Below are 22,756 nucleotides of genomic sequence, written 5' to 3' on the forward strand. Positions count from 1 at the left end.
TGCCTAGCTTTCTTTCTTTTGCACAGCTGCGAAGTTTTATCAAAATATGTCATGGTCAACGGACAGAGGCCTCATCACCACCTGAAGATGCCCACATGATCATATTCAGAACTTTTAATTGGAGGAGTCTTTTGGACTTTGGGGGTGGGAACAATCCATCCCTTTGTATATGTGATCTGCGCGCCAAATTCTTTAGATTCTTTAGATCTTCCCTGTAGCTTCCACTTTGAAATTTAGTAAAAGAAAACCCTTTGCTCTAACCATTGGAGTCTGAGTGTTTTTTTCTTAGATTTCAAATGGAGCACAGACCGACACCCTCCACTTACAACAGTTCATTTAGTGACTGTTCAAAGTTATAACAGCATGGGGAAAAATGCTTGGCAACTGGTTCATACTTATGATCTGTTGTGGCCTGTCAGCTGCCGGCCCCTCCAGCAGCTGAATCAGAGGAGGAGGAGGAGGAGGAGGAGGAGGAGGAGGAGGAGGAGGAGGAGGCGTGGGAGTCAGAATCAGCATCAGGGCATCCTGGGAGCTCCGAGAGGGAAGAGGGAATGGAGCTAGCAGAGAGAGAGAGAGACAGAGGCGGAGGCTGGGCTGTCTGTCAGCCCTCAGATAGAAAGTCAGCCCGCAGGTCTGGAGGTAGCTGGTGAGGAAAAGGAGAAACAGCTGGGTCCAGTGCCATCATGTGCGGATGTGCAGAAGGCAGAGGAGAGGAGAGCAGTGGAAATCCATGGGCCGATCCTTGGGAACGAAGAGCCACCGCCGTTAACCAAGCTCCACCCTAGCTCTGGGGATAAAAGGCAGGGGGCAGAGATGAATAGATGTGGCAGACAACTATTCATCTTCTGGCCGGATAGACTTGTTAGCCTGCGGTGAGAGAGAGAAACTTTTTGCTGGGGCTGCTGGCACTCCTAATAAAAGAATCATTGATTTAACTTCAGAGGGTTTGCAGCGTTTGGGGAGCTGAATCAGGACAGGACAGTTGCTGTGTCCCAAAGTCATGTGATCCCCTTTTGCGACCTTCTGATAAGCAAAATCAACAAGGAAGTCAGATTCACTTAACAACCGGGTCCCTAACTTAACTGAATCTGCTTCATACAGGTCAGGCCGACATGTTCGCGCCTAATAAATTCTTTGAAGTTTTTGAAGCTTGGCTTGAGGCTCATGATTTAATTAGGGCAACTGCTGGAATCCTGACACAGTGATTCACTTAATGATTGTGGCAAGAAAAGTCATAAAAGGAGGCAAAACCCATTTAACAAATTTCTCACTTAACAACGGAAATGCTGGTCTCAATTGTAGTCGTAAGTCGAGGACCACCTGTATTTTGGGTTAATAAATAAATAAACAAGCCTGAACCTGGGAAAATCCGGATGTAGTGGTTCCAAGAAAAGTATCTAAAAAGGACTATAAAAAAATATCCATCTCTTTCCCAAAAAAGAATCTCATTGAGAAACACACTGCTGAAGGATACATTATGATGATTTTAACTGCACCTTTAAATACAGGTAATCCTTGACCTATAGCCGCTCATTTAGTGACCATTCAAAGTTACAATAGCACTAAAAAAAAGTGACTCAACTAGTCTTTGTACTTTTGAACGTTGTGCTTTATACATTGCAGCATCCCCACATGATCAAAATTTGGGCACTTGGCAACTAGCTTCTATTTATGACGATTGCAGGATCATGGGATTGCTATTTACGACCTTCTCAGCCAGCTTCCAACAAGCAAAGGCAATGGGGATAACCAGTTGCATGATTCACTGAACAACTACATGTTCTGACCCAAGCCTTGTTCAAATTAAACAAACACAAACTGTGTATAAAAGCAAACCTTTTTTAATGCAGCGCTGGGAATTCTTTGCATTCCCAGCCAAGAGTCATTTAAACCTAATTGTCCGAGATAAAAGCAAGCCCTTTCAAAGTTGTAAAAGGCTACCAAGAACAGAAGTCTAATTACTGATAAATATCCACCGACAGAAGTTTCAAAAACAAACCAGAGTTTACAGGGCTTCAACGAAGATTCAGAGTCTAAAGAACTTCTTGGCTTCCTGCAAAGAGCACATCCTCGAAGGCTGGTTTTTATCCCTTATGGGAGGGGCCATTACCTTCCTGCCTTACTCCCGAGTCACCCTTGCTGCTTCAGCTGCTCTCTCCTTCGAGCAGCCCTGCGCACACACACCCTGGGCACAGGCTCCCCGGGGTCCTCTGCTTCACTGCTGCCAGACTCCAAAGGCTCCGAAGGCAGCACCCCACTCTCCGATAGTCCTGGCCCCATCCCTGCATCAGACACAGGCCCCTCGTCCAAGTCTTCGCCAGACTCCCTGTGATCCTGCTTCTAAAGGTCCTGCCATAGACGATGGAGAAGGACAGATCTCAGACATTGGTCATTGGTACAAGGGAAACAGCTCCTTTTCCCAATGGGCTGCCCGGTTTTTCACCGTTTTTTCATTGCTCAAGGCAGCAAGAATCCTGCAGGGGCAAAAATGCAGTGGAAAACAATTGAGGATTTATTTATTATTATTATCATTATCATTAGCCTTTCTTCCTGCCCTGTTTATGCTGCTGCGTTTTTGTAAGAAGCTATGGGGTGATGAGTTCATAAGAAATTGGTAAGAGAGGGAGGGGGGTTTGCATTTTTTTAATGTGTGCAAGCAGCTCCTGCCATGGAGCTTGATGAAGTCCTTAGGGTTGAAAAGGTTTCCTACTTATGTCTTAAGAAAAGGCCGGGTAGAGTTTTCAAAAGAGAGTCTTGGAATGTCACTGCATTGATACTCAGCAGGCAGCTGGTTTTTCTCCCCCATTCTTGGCATGGCAGTTGTCTTGGCTCTTATCCTTAGCAGATGGGTAAGATTTGAAAGATGGAAGATTATTGGTTTCCAAGTCAAGGGCCAAATGTTGCAAAGTGAAAGAAAAGTAAATTATAATTCACTTCTGGGAGGAGAGCTTCACAAAATTATAGCCATCTCTTTTAGAGTAGAAAATGCCTGCCCTTTCAGAGTTTGATAGACTAGGTGATAGCATTCTTCTTGCCTCTTGTGAAATGTTTTATAATCTCACATTGGAGCCCTTTTAATGGGCTTGAAAGCAATTGCTTCACAATTTATGATTCACCGTAAACAGTTGGAATCTTTAGTGTGGTGTTGGGAGAGAATCACGTATTTCACAACCGGCTGGCAAAAAAAAGGGGGGATTGTCACCAACTGTGGCTGCTCATTGAACTGAACGATAATAATTTCTCAAAACTGAGGACGTAGTGGAGCAGAGTGATTGTCTCTTTCCCAAAGCCCACTCGCAAGCATCTTTTTTTCAGTCTTACAATCAAGGGAGCCTGCTTACTTTACTGGTGGTAGCCTTATGTCATGTTCTTTTCAGCAATAGCACTTAGCACTAAGACTTATATACCGCTTCACAGTGCCCTACAGCTCTCTCTAAGCGGTTTACAGAGTCAGCCTATTGCCCCCAACAATCTGGGTCCTCATTTTACCCACCTCGGAAGGATGGAAGGCTGAGTCAACCTTGAGCCTGGTGAGATTTGAACTGCCTAATTGCAGTCAGCCGGCAGGCAGCAGAAGTAGCCTGCAGTACTGCACTCTAACCACTGCGCCACCGTGGCTCATTCTCATTGGCCAAAATCCTACCTCTGAGAAGTAGTCCCTTCTACTAGAGCTTTTCCTACTAAATTTGAGGTGATTGTAGAACTCAGTATCAACATATATATTTGCATTTCTGGAGAAGCTAGGGAGACGTGCCTATTCTGGTATTCTGATTTTTCTCCATCTCGATTTCCTTGTATGTTTCTTTCTTTGGATTTAACCAGAATAAAAAAATATCTCTCTGTGTGTGTGTTTTTTATTCTCATATCTTTTCAATAACTTACAGTTGATTCCTTCCCTTCCAGCTGGCAGTGAAAACTGTTTTGCAGCTCTTAAGCTTTGTTTCCTTTTTTTAATCTAGTGGAATTACTGGAGAAATGAAGTTTTAAAAAAGTCTCTTTTGCTGTTTTCTCCTTCCCCACTGCACCCACCTCAAACAATAGCACAGCCTGTTTTTGAATATTTTATGACTTAATAGAATGCCATGTTTCAGTAGACTTGAATCAATAGCACTTTGTTCCAGTTACCCCTCTCTCTACCTTAGCTCTCCAGAGGATTGTAACTATATCTCCCATCCTTTTTGGATGTTGAGGCTAGAAAATTACAGAGCTGGGTCTTTACCAGATTGGCATCTATACTAGGATATTTTCTTCCTGGTACACTGATCAACTCACAGAGTGATAGCTTTTCATCACCTAGTCAAACATCTCAATCTCCAGAAAGCTTTTTATATACCTCTTTAATGGCATTATTATCATCATTATTATTAAAATTATTGCATTTTAGCATGTAAATGAGGGAGGGCCATTGTTTTTCTCTCAGCCAGCTGGTGGTGCAGTGGTTAGAGTGCAATACTGCAGATTCTTCTGCTGATTGCCGGCTGACTGCAATTTGGCAGTTCAAATCTCACCAGGATCAAGGTTGACTCAGCCTTCCATCCTTCCAAGATGGGTAAAATGAGGACCCAAATTGTTGGGGGCAATAGGCTGACTCTGTAAACCTCTTAGAGAGGGATGTAAAGCACTGTAAAGCAGTATACAAGGCTTAGTGGTATTGCTATCTTAATCCAGGATCCTGGTGCCGCTTTCTGAGATCCACAAATAACCTCTACTGTACAATCTGTCCATTTATTATTTTGACTGCATGTAAAAAAAAAAAACCTTGAACATAATTCATTATGCATTAAATTATAATAGGATCAGTTAGACGATAAGATACTTAGTTGTGAATTGTCCATTGCTTGCTGTTTGTATTCAGCACACCAAATGCTACCTCTTTACTCTGCCTAGAATAGCGATATGTTTGCTGAGAAGCAAAAATAGAAGCTAATCAAAGAAATGATTAGCAAATAAACACTACCGGTTCATTTTATATTTGTGCCTGTTACTCTAAGGGGGAAGGTCTTGTTAGCAATGGAAATAGGGTATTGGTGCTTTTAAATTGAAGGCCATGTTTATTTTTACATTGTACTGAGTCTGGTAGTTATTCATTTGTCTCCATCCCAGTGAATTATATGCACATATAAATGATATATACAAATGTTCATTCTTCCCTCTCAACAATTTCTCCTCTTTTTTCCTCCTTAACTATTGAAGCCAAGGCTTAATGGATTTCTAGATTCTTGCAGTTCCGCTATTGATCGAATCTGCTGAGCAAGGGATTACATTCAAGGTGTGAATAATCTTTTTCTGTGCAAAAATCAAGTGTGCAGTTTCACGCAGGAGGTCATAAAGGGGGATCTTTATTACACCTTCAGCTCTACTTATCATTTATCCAGAGGTTCAAGAAAGATACAAAGAAATGCAGCCTTACCATTGTTTTTTGTTCATTACTTAAAGCTATATACATACAAGCACAAAAGGATCTAGGAAGGGAAGGGTATTCTAAGAGACGTATACAGGGGATATCAAAACATTGTGGTTCTGTTACAAGCCCTGCCCCCCTTTTGTACACGGGTCATGTACATGAAAGGAATATGGCTAGTATTTCCATGGGTCAATTCTACTTTTGTCATTTTTATGAAAAGTATCAATCCCACGGATGCATAAAATGCACCATGCATAATGTTTCATTCTCTGTGTAGCGCCTCAATTCTCACTTCTTTATTGATTCTTCTTAGAAATGTTTTAAAGGTATTTTTCTGCGTGCTGCATATGCTGTAATCTTCCAGGACAGATCCTTCTGTCTCTGTGGCTGCATTGAGTGGGTCTTATCTATTGTGTCTTACATTCATATCCACTCATATCTTTGCACAAGTAGATGAGTAGGAGAGATGTCAGTGTAGACGCAGTTGTGTCTTACATTCATATCCACTCATATCTTTGCACAAGTAGATGAGGTAGGAGAGATGTCAGTGTAGACACAGTTGTGTTCATGAATTATGAATGAGATACAAATGAATACTGTGCACTATATGTAATGCCTGCCTAGTAACACCGAAATAGGATGGTCACATCTATACCAAATTATCTCCTTCTACCAACTATACTGTGGGAAATGAAATGATTACATTTTGCTAATAGCAAAAGAATGCAAGGATATGTTAAGCAGATGTCAATGCAGTGCATATATTTTCTAGTTAGTGGAATAAGGGCAACAGCAGTAAAGATAATGTCTGGATTAGAAATCCTAATTTTGCATGCTTGGGATGGCTTTAGTTGTGGCATACAGGCTGAAATATGCCAGAAATGCCCTTATCATTAGCAGAAAATGTATGTAGCATAGGAAATGATGACGATGTAAAACCTAATATACTTTCTCTATTTTCTAGTTGACAAAAAAGTGTCATTCCTAGCACCTCCCAACCCTTATCCTCCATTGCATTTGGGAACATATCTTGCATTTTATTAAGTTTCTCCATACTCCACAGACCTCTCAGAAACTGGATGCCAAGTATGTTTTAGTGCCAGGGGCATTTGTGCTTGGCCAGATATCCTAGCCCTTGTTTATACACAATGCTCATAAAGTTGCTTTGAGTTGTGCATTGTTACTGCAACTGTTTACTACATATTTATTGTCGTTGGTTGTACACTCAGCCTGAATTTAGCATTTTTATCCTTCCCAAGGATCTGGAGTGGGCAAGATGGCATAGTTTAATGGTGTTAAAAACATCATCTCAAGATGTAAATTTTTCCAAGTAAAGCTAAATAAAATACTAAGGTATTTTATTATGTGTAGCTATGCAAGAAGTAACTGTCTATCAAGTATTCATCTGTTCTAGAACATGTGATGATGTGCTTAATATTTTAATGACTTTTAGGCCTTTCTTTTGATTCAAGAGCTATGGTGGTAGCAAACTGGTTAGAATGCAGTATGGTGGGCTAATTCTGCCCACTGCCATGAGTTCAATGCTGACCAGTTCAAGGTTGACTCCACCATTCCACCATTCCGAGATCGGTAAAATGAGGACCCAAATTGTTGGGGGGGGCAATATGCTGACTCTGTAAACCATTTAGAGGGGGCTATAAATCTCTCTGAAGCACTATAAGTCTTAAGTGCTATTTTTTAATTTTTATTTAGCTCCTTTTGTCTGCTATGTTGCATTATCCATCTTAAACTTTCATTGTCTGATGAGAACAAAATAATCTTAAAGATGTGAACTAACTTGCCCAGAGTATCTTTTCTCTTTTTCCTCTTTTCTTCTGGAAGATTGCAGTGAGTTTCTTTTTGTCTGATGCCGTAATAAATTTAACCAAGCATGTATCCTTTACATCTAGGTCAGTCAGAGGGACAATCCAGCACTGGAACCTATTATCCATGGGCTGAAGGGGGTCGTACATCATGGTAAGTAGTTTCTTAAAGTTCACTTGTGCTAAGAAGAGTAGAAGACCCACAGTGGGTCACCTTTTCAAAAGACAACCTGAGTTGTATATGTCTCCTGTAATTATATTTGAGGCCGTTGAAGCTGTTATTCAGATGCTATAAATCTCAGTCACATTTATTAGCTGAAATAGCTTTGGACTTATATTAAAAGGAGTCCTTTGTTAGCTTTCATTTGGAATATTTCTTTTAGGATATTTCTTTTTGTAAAGAAAGCCAGATAAGCATGTTATGGTTTCTTATATTTTGGGCTTTCAGATAATATTCGGTTTGCTGAACATTGAACTTTCAAAAATAATTGAAAAATAAGTGCTTAATTTTTCTATTTCTTTATGAAGTATTTGTCTTTACAATTTTACAGAGCTGATAATGGATCTTTAATTTCCACAGATAATTAATTTATCTCAGGATAAAATTTAGGAGGATATCTTTCCATCACTGGCATAAATGTAACCAGTTTTCTTAATCTAATGCATATAATCCAAAGGATGAATTGGAATAAGTAATGAAATAAATATAACATATCACAAATTTTTATTTAAAAAAAAAAAAGAAACATCCTAAAAGTCTTATTACCAATAATTCATAACTTGCAATTAGAGCAAAGCTGTGTCAAAATCAGCTTTGTCAGATTTTTAATGTAATGATTTGCAAAGTATTAATCATTCCATTATAATTGGCAAGAAAAGACTGGGAGATTGTAATGAATCTCAGTTCCATCTAAACACTATTTTCACTTCTTTTCAAGGAGATTGTTTTTAGACATTTATAGAGACATGCAGAGCTTATAACTTTTTCCCCCTTCTTGAATGGAAACCTAAAACCAATTTTTAGTGTTATATTAAAACAAATAAGTTTCCAGATTAATTGTGTTCCTTTCAAAACCTTTTAATGTTACAAATTTGAATGTTGTAAATCTGCCGGCAATTAAAAAAAATGGAGTTAAATGATAACGTAACACCAAGTTCTTCATTTATGGAATTATTTATAGGTTTGTTGCTATTTATAAATATCAGTCTTAAACTTCAAAGTAAAAACAAGACACTGAGCTAAACACGATGTTATTTTCTTCAGAAATAGATATTATTATCTAATGCCTGCTGGGCAGCAGAAGAATCTGTTAGAAAAAGTGAAAAGAGCAATTTTAGTGATTCTATAATTTGATGAAGAAATTGTGTCTATTACTGTTTACGTGACCTATAATATTTTAGTTGTATCATCCAGTCTGTTTTGTGCTTACAGTCTCAGTCTATTCCTAGATTACTAAAATGATCCCATTCTACTTCCATTTGTTGCTGGAGTATCTGTTGGTGCCTAATCATACTTGTATTTTTCAGATCTACCTCATTGTCTTAAGAAAAAAATCCTAGGACATAGTAATGTGTCTTTTATATGCCTTTCTCTCCTTGTGTAATTTTTTATTTATAATTTCTGAATCCCAGAACTCTCCACACATATATCAGTCTGACTGGGGATATTGGTAGTCCTCATTTAACGACTGCCTTGTTTAGCAACTATTTGCAGTTATGACAATGATCAAAAATTAACTTTACAACCAGTCCTTGCATCTATGACCTTCACAGGTCTGTAAAGCAAAGGAAAGCTGAAGATCATAAAATCATGAAGTTTCACTTAGCGACCACTTCACTTAGCCATTTGCCAGTCCCAATTATGATCATAGATAGATAGATAGATAGATAGATAGATAGATAGATGTAGATGTAGATGTAGATATAGATATAGATATAGATATAGATATAGATATAGATATAGATATAGATATAGATATAGATATAGATTCTTTCTCCGTGGGTTTTCCTCTCCACAGAAGAGAAAATGAATGTGTGAGCTTTTTTTAAAAAAAGTCTTTTTTCAAATAAAAATTTGAAAAGAAGACTAAAAAGACTTTAGTTTAATGGGAAGGTGGTAAAGAGAGAAAATCTAATAAAAGGTCAACCTCTATTCTTGATTAATTAAGAAAAAGAAATATGTTCTTTAATTTGTCTGGTTGCAGAATCCAATAGTCATTGTGTCTGGAAATTATAAGAATTGAAGTCCATTCTGTTTGGAAGGGAAGATTGATTCTAAGCACGTGGCCAAAGAATTGGCTGATTGTTTCTTTTATTGTCCTTTTAGATTCAAATAGTTCAGAACAGTATATAATGTCCATTTTTTTTAGAATAAATCAGAATTATTTGTTTCTGCACTTGCTTGATTTTTTTGAGTCTGTATTTGCATATAAGAGGCACCACTTTGGCTACATCATCATATTTAATCATCAAATATACACAGGGCAATAGTGAGAATTTTCTGATTTCAGACAAGTGCTTGGGCTCTAAGTTTATGTGTTATGTGATAGGAAAGAAAATTTTAAGTATTAAAAGCTTGGCAAAAACCAAATGTGTTAAAGCACACTTTGTTAGCGTTCTCTTTGATTTTTCTTTTTTTTCTTACTTTTGATTCTAGTATTCTGATGGAAATTTATCACATTAAAAAGAAGTATAGGCGTGGCGTCATATACTTGCAAATTACAGAACTGCGACTTCAAGTCCTTTCATGTGCAAAATAAAAGAAATTTTATTTGAAGTTGATATTTACTTATAATTTTAATTTCGGGTGCTAACCGTTCCCATGTGAGGCAGTTACAAGGGTTAGAAATACAAAGGGGGAAAATCACAACAATTAAAAACAAGGAGCTCAAACTCAGTATATGGGCTCATACAGCATGTTGGACCAGTATCTTTCTGAAAATAGCCTGGTCTCCAACACTTCTTGAAGGGCTGGAGAGTTGGAACTATGCAGATCTTTGGAGTTTTTTTTTTTCCAGAAGACAAATGAAATAGTATGAGAATATATATGTCACACCCAGGCCTAAAGACTAGATAGTGAAATCCAATCAAGTCCTATCCTTTATTAGCTTACATCTAATAGACAGAATCTTGCCAAACTAAAGCTATAATTTCCTAAGTTACAGTACTATATAAATATTGAAATATTCTATGGTATGGTTATTCTGACCCTTATCCCTCCTCCCCCATCCAGTTCAGGACTGTGCAGTTTCTTGATCTGAGTCTCTTTCTGGGAAACTCCATGTAAGCCAAATCTTCCTATCTACCAGGTGTTTATTCCATCACATGTCACCCTACAAGATGACATTGCTTAATAGATAACTGTGGGGAGTTAGTTGAGGATTGTGAGTTCAGGTGCAAAGAAACCACATGGATCACATGAGGAACATCTCAAAGAGAGTCCACCTTAATTAACTGTAAGTCTAGCTGAGAATTTACACTTACAATTTTTAAGATTGTGTTGGTGCTACATACCAACATTAAGTCTATCTCTCTGAAAATATGTATAGATCTTGCTTCCTTGGTTGGCCAGATATACACAGGAGACTTAACCAAATGCCACCCAAAGCATGCCAACCTTCCATAAGTAAAGGACCAGAATGAGGCATCCATTCAAATTATCCTCACGATCATGTTCAATTAAGGGAAAGTATTAGGATATTTATTTAGAAGAATTATTTCAATCAAAACTCTTTGACAAGTCAAATTCAAATGTTAAAGAAGATAATAGAAAACATGTATAATCTTAGGTTCTATAAATAATTCTCCAAACATAGTATTTTCCAAATCTGTTGAAGATCTATTGCCGTCATTGACCGCTGGCTTGCAGCATTTGACAATAGGCGATAGGTTTTAAAATCCAATATATCTGGTAAGTATATTTGGAATAGTTACCCTAATGGTATAGTTATCCTAGTGGTTGGGATTTCTTCCTTTCTCTTTAATGCTAGAACAATCTCAGCCAGAGAACTGCACAAAATGTGCTACTTATAAAAAAGAGCCAATTTGATTGAGTGGTTAAGACACCAGGCTAGAAACCAGAAGACTGTGAGTTCTGGTTCAACTTTAATCATGAAAGCCAGCTGGATAATTTTGAGTCAGTCATTCTCTCAGCCCAACTCACCTCACAAGGTTGTTTTTGTTGTGAGGAATATTATATTATATTCTCAGCCTTGAATTTTTTAATAAAAAAATTAATAAAGTTAGGATTTTAAAAACTCTAAAACAATGTATGTATCAATACAAGGTGGCAGTTTTGTGACCAGAGGTGGGATTCTATAGATTCGGACCTATTCGATAGAACCGATTGTTAATATTCTAAGCAGTTCGGAGAACCGGTTGTTAGAAGAAATTACTGGCCTAATCCTGTAAGGAAGGCTGGAATGAAACATTCTGGTGTTGCTTACAGAAACTGCCTCTCCGTTAAGCCTTATTACATTCTTGACAGGGCTAGACTTCCTGTCTCTGGAACTTCTCTGGAGTTTTTTTTCCCCTTCTTTGCTGGTACTTTGCTTGTGTGGAGTGACCATTCAAAGTTACAATGGCACTGAAAAAAGTGACTTCACATCCCCAGCATCCCCACAGTCATGAGAGGCCAGGCGAGGAGATGCGTGCCTCGATGTGAGTGATGTTGAGTTGGCCACGCCCAGCCAGTCACATTATCACCAAGCCACACCCACCAACTAAGCCACGCCCACAAAACCGGTTAAAAAATTGAATCCCACCCCTGTTTGTGACCATCTCTTTTTTGTCAAAGTTCTCTCACTTTGCAGTGCCCTTTTAGATAATAAGAAAGATTGATAATATTAGAATCACATTCTATAGGAGTGAGAGCTATTTTGGTTAGAGATTTGTCAGGGACTTGAATTACTGACTAATTTGATGGAACATAAATAATTGTGTCCTTCACACTGTCACCAGCTTAATGATGATAGAGATATGTCAACATAAAGAGATCAATGCAGAATTAACTGCCACTGAAAAGGTTTCTTTTTCTTTCTCTAGGGATCCATTTCTTAGAATTCCAATGTCACATAAAGTTTAATTTTCAAGAATTAGACTAGGAGCTTATGTGAACAAAACAGACAATTTGAGAAACAATAGAACTGAAGTAGAAAGTAATGCTTAAAAGGTTTTTTTTGTGTCCTGAGTTTTCCTACGTTCGGCAGGTGTTTATAATTGCATGCCATTTATCCCTGTGTAATTACTATGGCTGCAGCAATGATTGGTTTTGGAATTTCTTGTACTGTATGGCATTCCTTCTCATTTATCATGCTTGCTTCTCATGTGTTATGGATTGTACATTCTGTGTCTGCTGCACTTATATGAATGTGTGCTGCTTTGAATGTCTCAAATTTAAAAGCAAATGAGAAACATATGATGAAGCACAAAATGGACCAGTGTAGATCTCTAGTGTGAGACATTGATGTGTTTTCAGTTCTTCCCATGGCATTACTGTGTTGAACAGAAAGCAACACTCTCAGTTTGATAAGTGTGAACCAGCTTTGAGTATTTCCTGGTGTACAAAATGGACACTACAGAACAGAATAACCAGCTTTCATAACGCTTTGCATAAATGAGATACATTTAAAACACAATAGATATAAATAAAATACAATTTTATGCATATCCCTAATAATCTCCCTTCAGATCAAACTTTCAGGGCTATGCTCTATAAACTGGGATTTCTCTGGGCATAAATTCTGAGCATGGAAAAGGATTGGATCAGACAAACTTTGGAAATGTCTACAGTTCTGGTTTTCTTTGACAGCAAATAACACAGCTATTGTCAGTATTAGACCAAATATCATTTTCACTTCCATATGTAAGGAAATGTTTTACCGTTTTACTGTTTTACCGTTCAGTGTGCCTGGGATATCTTTAAATTACTATTACTACAATGTCTCATGATGCTTGGTTCCACTTTTGGATTTTCCTTCTGAGAAAGCAGTGCTCACTAAGGCTACTGGTTTTCAAAAGTTTGGGAGGTGAATTTTTTAAAAATAAATGACAAATGTTGCAAAAATGAATTCAGCCTCTTAGATTTGAAACATAATATTGATACCTTTAAAAAAAACAGCACTGTAGCTTTACAGTAGTCCTCAAAATCAAATTTTAGTTTTCATAATTTCATCCCATTCTGTTGAGCCACCAGATTAGCAATTTTCTCTGAACTCCTAAGAATATGTTGGCAGAACCAGCCACTATTTGTTTGTGAGGATGACCTTCAGTCTAGATCAGGGGTGTGAAACTTAAGGCCTGCAGTCCAGATTCGCCTGCGGGACCTGCAGGGCTAGCCTGGAAACAGCAAAGGATCGACCTGCATTGCCTCTACCAGCAAAAATGGAGCTCAGGGGACCCACGTGCAGGGCCCTGGAGCTCCATTTTTGCTGACAGATGGCTGCAGGAGGCCATCGTAACTGAAAACAGGGCATGGGGGGCTGAGTGCGAGCCCCCTAGCTCCATTATCCCTAGCAGAGGGCTATCAAAACAAACTAAAAACAAGAGAAATGTTTCCCCTTTTGCATTTGAGCATTCAAGAAGGGACAGGAAAGGAGAAAGGGAAAGAAAAAGAAAAAGAAGGAAAGATGGGAAGAGAACAAGGAAGAAAAAATAAGGAAAGAAGAAAGGAGAAGGAAGAAGGAAGGAAGGAAGGAAGGAAGGAAGGAAGGAAGGAAGGAAGGAAGGAAGGAAGGAAGGAAGGAAGGAAGGAGATTATAATGACTTGGCCAGCACAGGTGCCCCCGACACGAGTGAGGTTGAGCTGGCCACACCCACCCCAGTCAAACCCACCCCCGTAGCCTTTCGAGGTCAAACACAACCTGCTGCAGCCCTCAATGAAATCGAGTTTGACACTCTTATGATACAACCTTGATCTATCTACAGCCTATGTCTTATTCACCTAAATATCTCTGGAATCTGACCTCTCCTCAAATAACTGACGACAGATTTTACATTTACATCATTACCAAATGGTTTCCTCTATTTCTAATATTATCCTCTTTTAAATAACCTGCCCTATTTCTATTTTTATATTTTTCCATCTTTAAAAAGCCCCGATGTAGTATAGATGTGCTAAGGGGGTATGTGTGTGTTGTTAAAAAGGAAAGCAAACTTTTTTTTAGTCTGGGGCAGCATTCGGAAAAGAAATGCAATTGCAGAATATGAAATGTATGTTTTTAGACTTCATAGAATCGTTGAATCTTTGTATTGGAGAGAACCTTGGAAGTTACATGTCCATGGAGAAATCCTGCAAATGCAGCATCTTTGACTGATAGTTCTGATAAAATTCCTCCCACCGCCTCCCACTCCTGGATTAATGGCAGAGCGAGAAAGAAGGAGCCAAACATGACTTGCCAATATTTTCAGCCCTGGAGTTCCAGAATTATCCCACAGAGTTAGAGACAAAGAGCTTATAAGACCCAAATACATAGTTGGGTAGCTAAATATGCACAGTTACATGATTAAAAAAAAACAGAAGAAAAGGAGAATCTAGTAAGTCGGTTGAAGGTCCCATTTGAAGGCAAGGAAAAGATTACTAGTGTTGAAAGAAGAAAATGTATTGATGATAGCAAGAATGTTTCATAAGTAAGTTCTCCTCTTTTAGCTTGGACTTTTAAGTGAATAGGCTTAGTGATACTGCTGCAGGACTGATACATAGATGACTGTTGCAAAATTATAACTTTACTATTTGAAATGTAATTACGTTTGGTCCAGGAAGAACTTAGCTTGATATAGCTTTGTGGGACAAATAGGAAAATAAGGATAATTGGCATATTTATATTAATAATAAAAGCAGTAACAAATGCTAACTAGCTATATTTGCAGAAAACTGAATTGCTTGCTTAATACAGCCAGTAGTAGTATATTGCATCCATTATATGCCTGCTTTGAATGTCAGCTGAGTTTAGTAAACCATATTTCCAAATTCTTATTCTAATAGTGGCATTATTTCAGTGTCCTTTAGCTATATGGATGGTCCTTGATTTATGACTGGTCGCTTAGCCTAGTTCAAATGGACCTACCTGGGGGATACTTACAATGGATTTAAAGTTTTCACCATTTCTCTCTCCCCATCACATGACTGCACTTCTAGCAGTCAGTAACCGCATCACATTTATGGCTGTTTGCAGCATCCCACAGTCACATGACTGTATTTTATGAACATTTTGCCAAAAACCAACATTTCTTAATTTTGGCAAAATCGTACCCATAGCAAACCATTGGTTTGTTTAATAACCATGGTGTTCACATAACAATCACCAAAAAAAAGATCATAAAATCAGACAGGCTCCATTGCAATGGTAACTTGAGGATTATCTGTATACTGATTTTACAAAACCCTAATCTCCAGTGTGGTTAGGAAGAGAACCTGCAACCTGGAATAACCATTGCCAATCCATTCCTGTGGCAGTGTATTGGTCTGTGTTACGAACAGATTTGAAAGCATTTATTAAACGCCAACAAAAATTAAAAATATATCATTGTTAATGTAGCTATTCGGCTTCAGCAGAAAAGGAAGAGAGGATTAAAAGTTCTTTGCTGTTTGGAGAGCATTAAGTATTGCAAGCTTCCTGCAAGCTTCCTGCATCAGTGCAATTATTTAATTTGATTTATAGCTCACCTCATCCAATTTACAAGCTGCCTGGAATAGGTAAAAAAAATTGTTCATTTTCAAATAGCCAGTTAACCTTGATCAAATCCCATTTTACGAGATCTATGTCTGTTAAGTTCCAGCTTTTATATAATTTCTAGAGGTCATCCAAGCTTGAGCTGTCCCATGTCCTGAGGTTAAAAGGACACCGATCCTGAATTGATTGGAGTCATGCTGAGATCATGTAACTTGGAAAGAGGAAAGGCTTAGAAGTCTGGCGCCAGATCACTTAATAGTTTATAACTCATTATTAGCACATTAATGGAACTCAAGAAAGAAATAGTCCAGATTCTGGACCATTAAGGTAATGGTTTTTAACTAATCAACCAACTTGAGAGTGAGCGCAGCTTAGAGTGAGATGAAAAATAAGAGCATTTTTAATGTACAGCATTTCTCTTTTGCTCTTCAAGCAAAAAATAAATAAATAACACCAGTTTTCATCAGTCTTCACACATTTCTAGTTTCATATTAATTAAACTTCATGAGAACTGGGGAAAAATAGAAAGTGTGGATAATGCCCTTTTTTTTGTCATTCTTTCAAATGCCCACCAAGAAGCTAAGAAGCCTTACTTTCAGGACAAGATTTAGTATAATAACTTGGTTCATTTAGATTGAAGTTATTGCCTTAATTTTATGGTCATTTTTTAAAAAGTGGTTAATGGAACTTCAATAATGCTTATTAATTTTCTGTTAGAAACCTTAATGGAGGCACTTCAAAATAATGCAAGCTTCAGTGGTTTTTGAAAATGCCCAGAATTCTGGTAATTAGGAAAAATAAATGGACTGCACAAATTCTTGGTGGTTATACATTGATTTTGTCTGGGATCTTAATCTGTAAGCATTCCACACTTTGGTGCGGGGAACAGTATCTGTAACTGTGATCAACCAATTCACATATTCTTAATTTTTCATTATTATGTTACCCCAGCTGGAGAAACCTCGGGCTACCAATTACAGCTGCAATCTGATCACAATTCCTAGGGAATGAATTATATCGGTCAAAATGTACTGTGTTTTATTATTAGAACCCTAAACCTTAATTAAGAACAATTTCTATTGAATTCAATGAAATATTCTTCTTTTAATCTTATTTGGGGGGTTGCATTCTAGCAGAAGCAGACAACCTGAAGTGAAGTGGGATGAAAGAATAGAAGCAAAAGTTGACATGACAAGAGAGAAGTAACCTAAAAAGTGGTATAGTAGGAAGGAGAAAGGCTAGTCAACAAATGGCTGTGCTACCCAATGCAAAAAGATGATGAGTCAGAATTTAAAATACTCTTCCTTCTGTAAAGAAAAATGAGAATACAGAAAGAATATTATAAGCTCCAACAAAAATCAGGCTGAATGCTCAGCCATTTAGGGTTGCTAGCTCCAAATGAAAACAATTTTGAAGGCTCCTTACTATAAATGTGTACTTGTACACACACAAAAACATCTCCCTCTTTCCACACACACACTCAGCTGTGCATACCTGCATCTGTGTGTTTGTGTATGTGTGTACACACAGACTCACAAATACAGCTGCACATGCATGTCTCTCTTTCTGTATACACACATACATCTGTGCGTAAATGCATCTCTTTCTCTCTTCACAGCTATACATACATGCATCTGTGTGTGTGTGTGTGTGTGTGTGTGTGTGTATACAATGGATGGACACACAGCTGTACATATACGCATCTCTCTCTGTGTACACACAGACACACACATACAGCTGTACATACATGCATGTGTCTTTCTTTCTGTATACACACATAACACCTGTGTGTAAATGCATCTGTCTCTCTCTCTCTCCCTCCTTCCCTCCCTCTCTCTCTCCACTTCCACACATACATCTCTGCAATTCCACAAACAGATAACAAACAAGAAAACTATGTTGAATTAATACCTAATAATTAAAATGAATGTGTATATTTATATCATCTTATATGGTTGCCTAACTCACACCTGCATCTTTTCTGTCTCTCCTCAACAAACAACTTTTGCACACAGAAATATGCAAGTGCACACTCACACACATTTTCCTTCTTGGAGAGTCAGCAAGGAAAAAAAGGAATCTGAGTAATAATGAATGAAGAAAAAAGAAAGGAAAAAAAGGGGGAGAGAGAGAAGCCCTTGTTAAATTTGAAACAAAAATGAAAAGAGTTAAATTCACCAGACAAATAACCCCTTTGGAGCTATAGCTAATTTTCAGGTTATTCTTCAAAAGCATTGCATTAAATACCATCTGCAACTATTTTACATCTTCTCCCATTCTTATCTGTGAATGTTAAGAGTCACCCTCATTTCCGAATTCACAGATAATTATTTCAAGGAAAAATACTCTTCATGTAATTAAGTGTAGTATTTAGCATCATTGTGTAGTGTCAATTAATTATTTATTTAGCAAATTTATAAGGCTGCCAGACTCCAGGTGACTCTGGAGGGCAACGTGTGAGAATAAAAATAGAAAAGAAAACGAGGCACTCAGCAAAAGGTGATGGTGAACCCAGAAGGAAAATAACCAAAGCCGTGGTGGAGCAGTAGTCAGAATGCAATAGTGCAGGCTAATTCTGCTGACTGCCAGCAGTTCAATCCTAACTGGCTCAAGGTTGAATCATCCTTCCATCCTTCCGAGGTGGGTAAAATGAGGACCCAGATTGTTGAGAACAATAGGCTGACTCTGTAAAGTGCTTAGAGAGGGCTGTAAAAGCACTGTGAAGCGACATGTATGTCTAAGTGCTACTGCTATCGCTATCAAAGGCCAAGTACAAATGATGCACACCAGGGCAGCCACAGGGCTCAAGAGGCAACAACGGGGTCCTCTGTCCCACCTTGCCTTCCTACTCCCTAACCTCCCCGCTGTTGCAGACACAGTTGTTGAGTGGATGAAAGTAAATCTCAGAACCCAGAGTTCTTCCCCCACATCACCACACCAGCGTGCCTACCGTCCCTGTCCTACTGTTCCCATTTATCCATTTATTCGTACTTATTTATTATGTTTATTTATTTGTTTATTTATTTATTTATTTATTTTGTCAAATGATTATTAGATAACAGGTATAACTATAAACATGGTTATAAATACATGAAATGGATACAAATAAGAAAAAAAGAAACAATAGAACAGGGACGGTAGACATGTTTGTGCGCTTATGCACGCCCCCTAATATACTTATATCTGTTTATACATATGTTATGTTCATACTTATACTTGTTTTCTCATGGATGCTTGACAAAATAAATAAATAAATAAAAATGTGAACACACAGTTAGTTAGTTAGTTAGTTAGCTAGTTAGTTAGTTAGTCAGTTAGTTTATTTATGAGATTTATATTGCCACCTATTTGCACCTGGCGACTCAAGGCGGCTTACAACAATATAAAAACATCATATAAAAATAATAAAACCAATACAAGAGGGAATCATATATAATAAAATTAAATAACCCCCTACCCCGGCGACAACACATTATGCAAGCTATTTAATGCGCTCCCTCCCGCTCTGCATTCTCCAGAACCAGGTTTTCAGTGCCTTCTGGAAGAGTGGGGGCCATTCTAATCTCTGGGGCATTGCATATTTAAATCAAGTTTCTGCATCTTTATATCTCACCTAATTGAAGGGGTAGAAAAATAACACACACAAAAAAGAACTTTTTAATTGTTTGCAATGCTTATTCCTCTTTGAATAGAGCTTATGCCAAACTACCTGGTCTACTTTTTTACACTCAAAGGAGGTTAATAGCAGCTTGGGTGTTGTAGAAGAATTTCTGTTGAGATGGAATCTTTCTGGCCAATTCGAAATATTCAAGGGAACAGAAGATCCATTGTTTGCTATATTACGATACGCACTACAGATGACAACTGTATTTTTGGAGAATGGAGAAATATGGATAATCTGATATTTCTCTGGAATTCTATAGACATGGTAAATAGGAGAATGTCGTAGAGCAAGAACTTTAACACATCTTGTCCAATTTGAGGGAAATTAGTAACAGCTTCCCCAAGGTCTGATATGAAAACTTTTATTAGCTTCTTCTATCAGATGTTTTGCCACATGCATAGATTTGAGTACTGTGGATATATAAAGGTAAAGGTTTCCCTGTCAGTCATGTCTGACTCTAGGACATGGTACTTATCTTTGTTTCTTGGCCAAGGGAGCCAGCGTTGTCTGAAAACAATTTATGTGGTCATGTAGCCAGCATGGCTATACACCAAAGGAGTACAGAACACTGTTACTTTCCCACTGCAGTGGTACCTATTAATCTACTTGCATTTGTATGCTTTCAAACTGCTAGGTGGGCAGGAGCTAGAGCAAGTAATAGGAGGTCACCCCATTGTGTGGAGCTCGGGTCTCGAAACCAGGCTGTTAGCACTCCAGTTGACAAGCTCAGCATCTTTAATTACTGAGCCATCACGCCCCAATGTGGATGTATACTTTTCAATAAATGTCGTTATCTGAATGTTCCTAATGTTCACGTTGCAACCAGAATCAGGAAGAGAGTCATAAGCAGCCTTCAAAGATCAAAATCTCTCCAGTTATTTCCTTGTTCTTATTTACAATAATATTTTACAACTTTCTGGCTTCAACCTGGTGTTCTCCAGATGTATTGGACCATGTTGGTTGGGAATTATGAGTCTTAAAGTCCAGACAGTTGGAGGATCCAGGCTTCAGAAACCTGAAAATTAGTTGTGTTCAAAGTATTTGGATGAAATAGGGAGTCCTGACTTCTGACCATACCTAGTTATATTCCTGTCTTCCAGGAATATGCTCACCTAATAGTCCAAGTCAGGGATGGGCTGCTGGGGGTTTGCAGGGGTTTGGGTGAGTCCCTAGCTAAAATTATGTCCAGTTCAGAGAATCCCCAAATCCTACTCCTGACTGGCCCTGCCCACCCCACCCCTCTCCTCCCAGGAGTCACCATGCAGCTCGTTTTGGATGCAGGTAAGTGCAGGGCACATATGGAGGCTTGGGGAGGATGAAAAACGGGTCTCCCGGAAGCTTGAGGAGGCCAGAAATGGGCCCATTTCCAGCTTCCACAGAACCTCTGGAGCCCAAGGAGGCCATTTTCTCCCTCCCAGAGGCTTGAAAAAAAGCTTTCGGAGCCCAGGGAAGGCAAAAATGCCCCCCCTACTGTGGTGCAGGAGGCCGACTAGGCCACGCCCACCATGCCCACACGTACCCAGCAACTGGGCAGAGAACCCCTGGATAAAATTTTGAAGCCCATCCCTGGTCCAAGTACAGTCCAAGTAAAATAGTTGAAGCAAGACCACAGCCTAACTAAATATGTTTCCCTTCCTTTTTTGTTATAAAGGTTTTGCAGTGTCAGCCTTGATGCTAAAAGCTAAAGACTTGTCAAGTGTCAAGCCTTGGGTATTAAGACATTTGCATTCTGTTAAGAATGATAGTCACCTAACAGTTGGTTTGCCAATATATAAACCAAGATAGTTATTTAAGACTGTTGTATCTTTAAGAGAATGCTGTAATTGTGATTGGCTGAGGTTCCTCCAACACCATAAGATGGAGCCAGAAACCTGGTTTGTTTTCTTCTTGCATTTCCTGTTTTGCTGTTTTGCCTGATCGTCGTTCTGCTTGGATTGCTGTGAGTCTTGCAACTGTTAGCAAACTCCGTTTACTGAACTTTGTTCATGATACTTGACTTCGTTTTTGGATTATCCCTGGACTGATTATTGAGATTACTAACTGCTTTAACCATGTATGATTTGGACTGTTTGTTGGACTTTGTTTACCTGTTTACTGGAAGTAAAACCTACATTTTACTATTCAGTGTATCTGTATGCTGGTTATGTGTTATTCAACATCACTCTCACTACGTTTCCCTGAGTGCACTCATTCTCCTAATGGGGAATACCTCAACTCATTCATTTCATAATGCAAGAAGTGAGTTACTGATTATTTTAATAGTTCAGCCAAACATTCCTCCAGAAGTAGGTTTGCTGTCCCGCTTTCAAAATTCAGTTCAAATGTAGGATGGAACTGGGAAGCGATAATAACCATTAGAGCATTCTGGAATGAACCCATGTTCATCATATTCCTAAGTTGATTTATAAGCAGAAGCTATTATTTAAAAAGAAAAAAACTAAGCAGAACTGGAAAGATTTTTGGAAGTTGCATGAAATGCTTAACGTAGCCAACTGCTGACATACAGTTATTTGAGCATTAAGGGCACACTGCTTCTTTGTTCCTATGCTATTTAGCAATCCCTGTTGAGATCATTAATAGAACAGCAGTTACGGCTTTCCCGATCTGGGCTTTCCATGCAAAAGAAACTGGCCAGAGTCCATCTTCATCTGTCACTTAAAAATAGAGATTACCCACTTGTGATTTCCATATACTAGTGGCCTGGGAAGACAAAAAGCTCTATATTCCTCTAGTTATCTCTTGGCCCATTTTGTCAAGGAGCATCAATGTACGGAAACATAGAAAAGATCATGACCACTGATAAATAATACATCCCAAATTGTTGATCTTGACCTCATAGAAAATTAATCATCAAGCATATCAGTCTACAAGCATACATCTTTGTTTAACAGCCAAGAAGAATTCGCTGTGGGAGAACAATGTTAAATTTGGATTGGAGTGTGCATTGTGGCCTGCCCCCATGCCAAACACTTTTATCAGATTGGGACATTCAAGGCTATTTTGATCTGCTATGCTCTTAGGTTTCTTTATCCTCACTGAAAGAATGTATGAAGTTTCATCAGTTCCAGATGGCCTTTTCCATTCTAAACAAATTCTGATACAGATACAGACAATCAGAGTTGGAAGGGACCTTGTAGGTCATCTAGTCCAACCCCCCACCCCCAAGCGGGAGACCCTACATCATTTCTGACAAATG

General features: G+C 38.5%; 1 protein-coding gene across 3 annotated transcripts in view; it reads left to right on the forward strand.

Moving 5' to 3' along the window:
• The window catches only part of PTPRG (protein tyrosine phosphatase receptor type G), a 704,217-nt gene that overhangs the window by 530,435 nt on the left and 151,026 nt on the right, over positions 1 to 22,756 (forward strand). For all 3 annotated transcript variants that reach the window (XM_026679640.2, XM_026679650.2, XM_087954524.1), the window contains exon 6: positions 7,315 to 7,381. In XM_026679640.2, the coding sequence (XP_026535425.2) occupies positions 7,315 to 7,381 (67 nt within the window). The remainder of the gene's footprint in view (positions 1 to 7,314; positions 7,382 to 22,756) is intronic.

Source organism: Notechis scutatus, chromosome 2 (assembly GCF_049901735.1).
Source record: "Notechis scutatus isolate UNSWTSFEM ecotype Mainland chromosome 2, rNotScu1.2, whole genome shotgun sequence".
NCBI classification, from domain to species: domain Eukaryota; kingdom Metazoa; phylum Chordata; class Lepidosauria; order Squamata; family Elapidae; genus Notechis; species Notechis scutatus.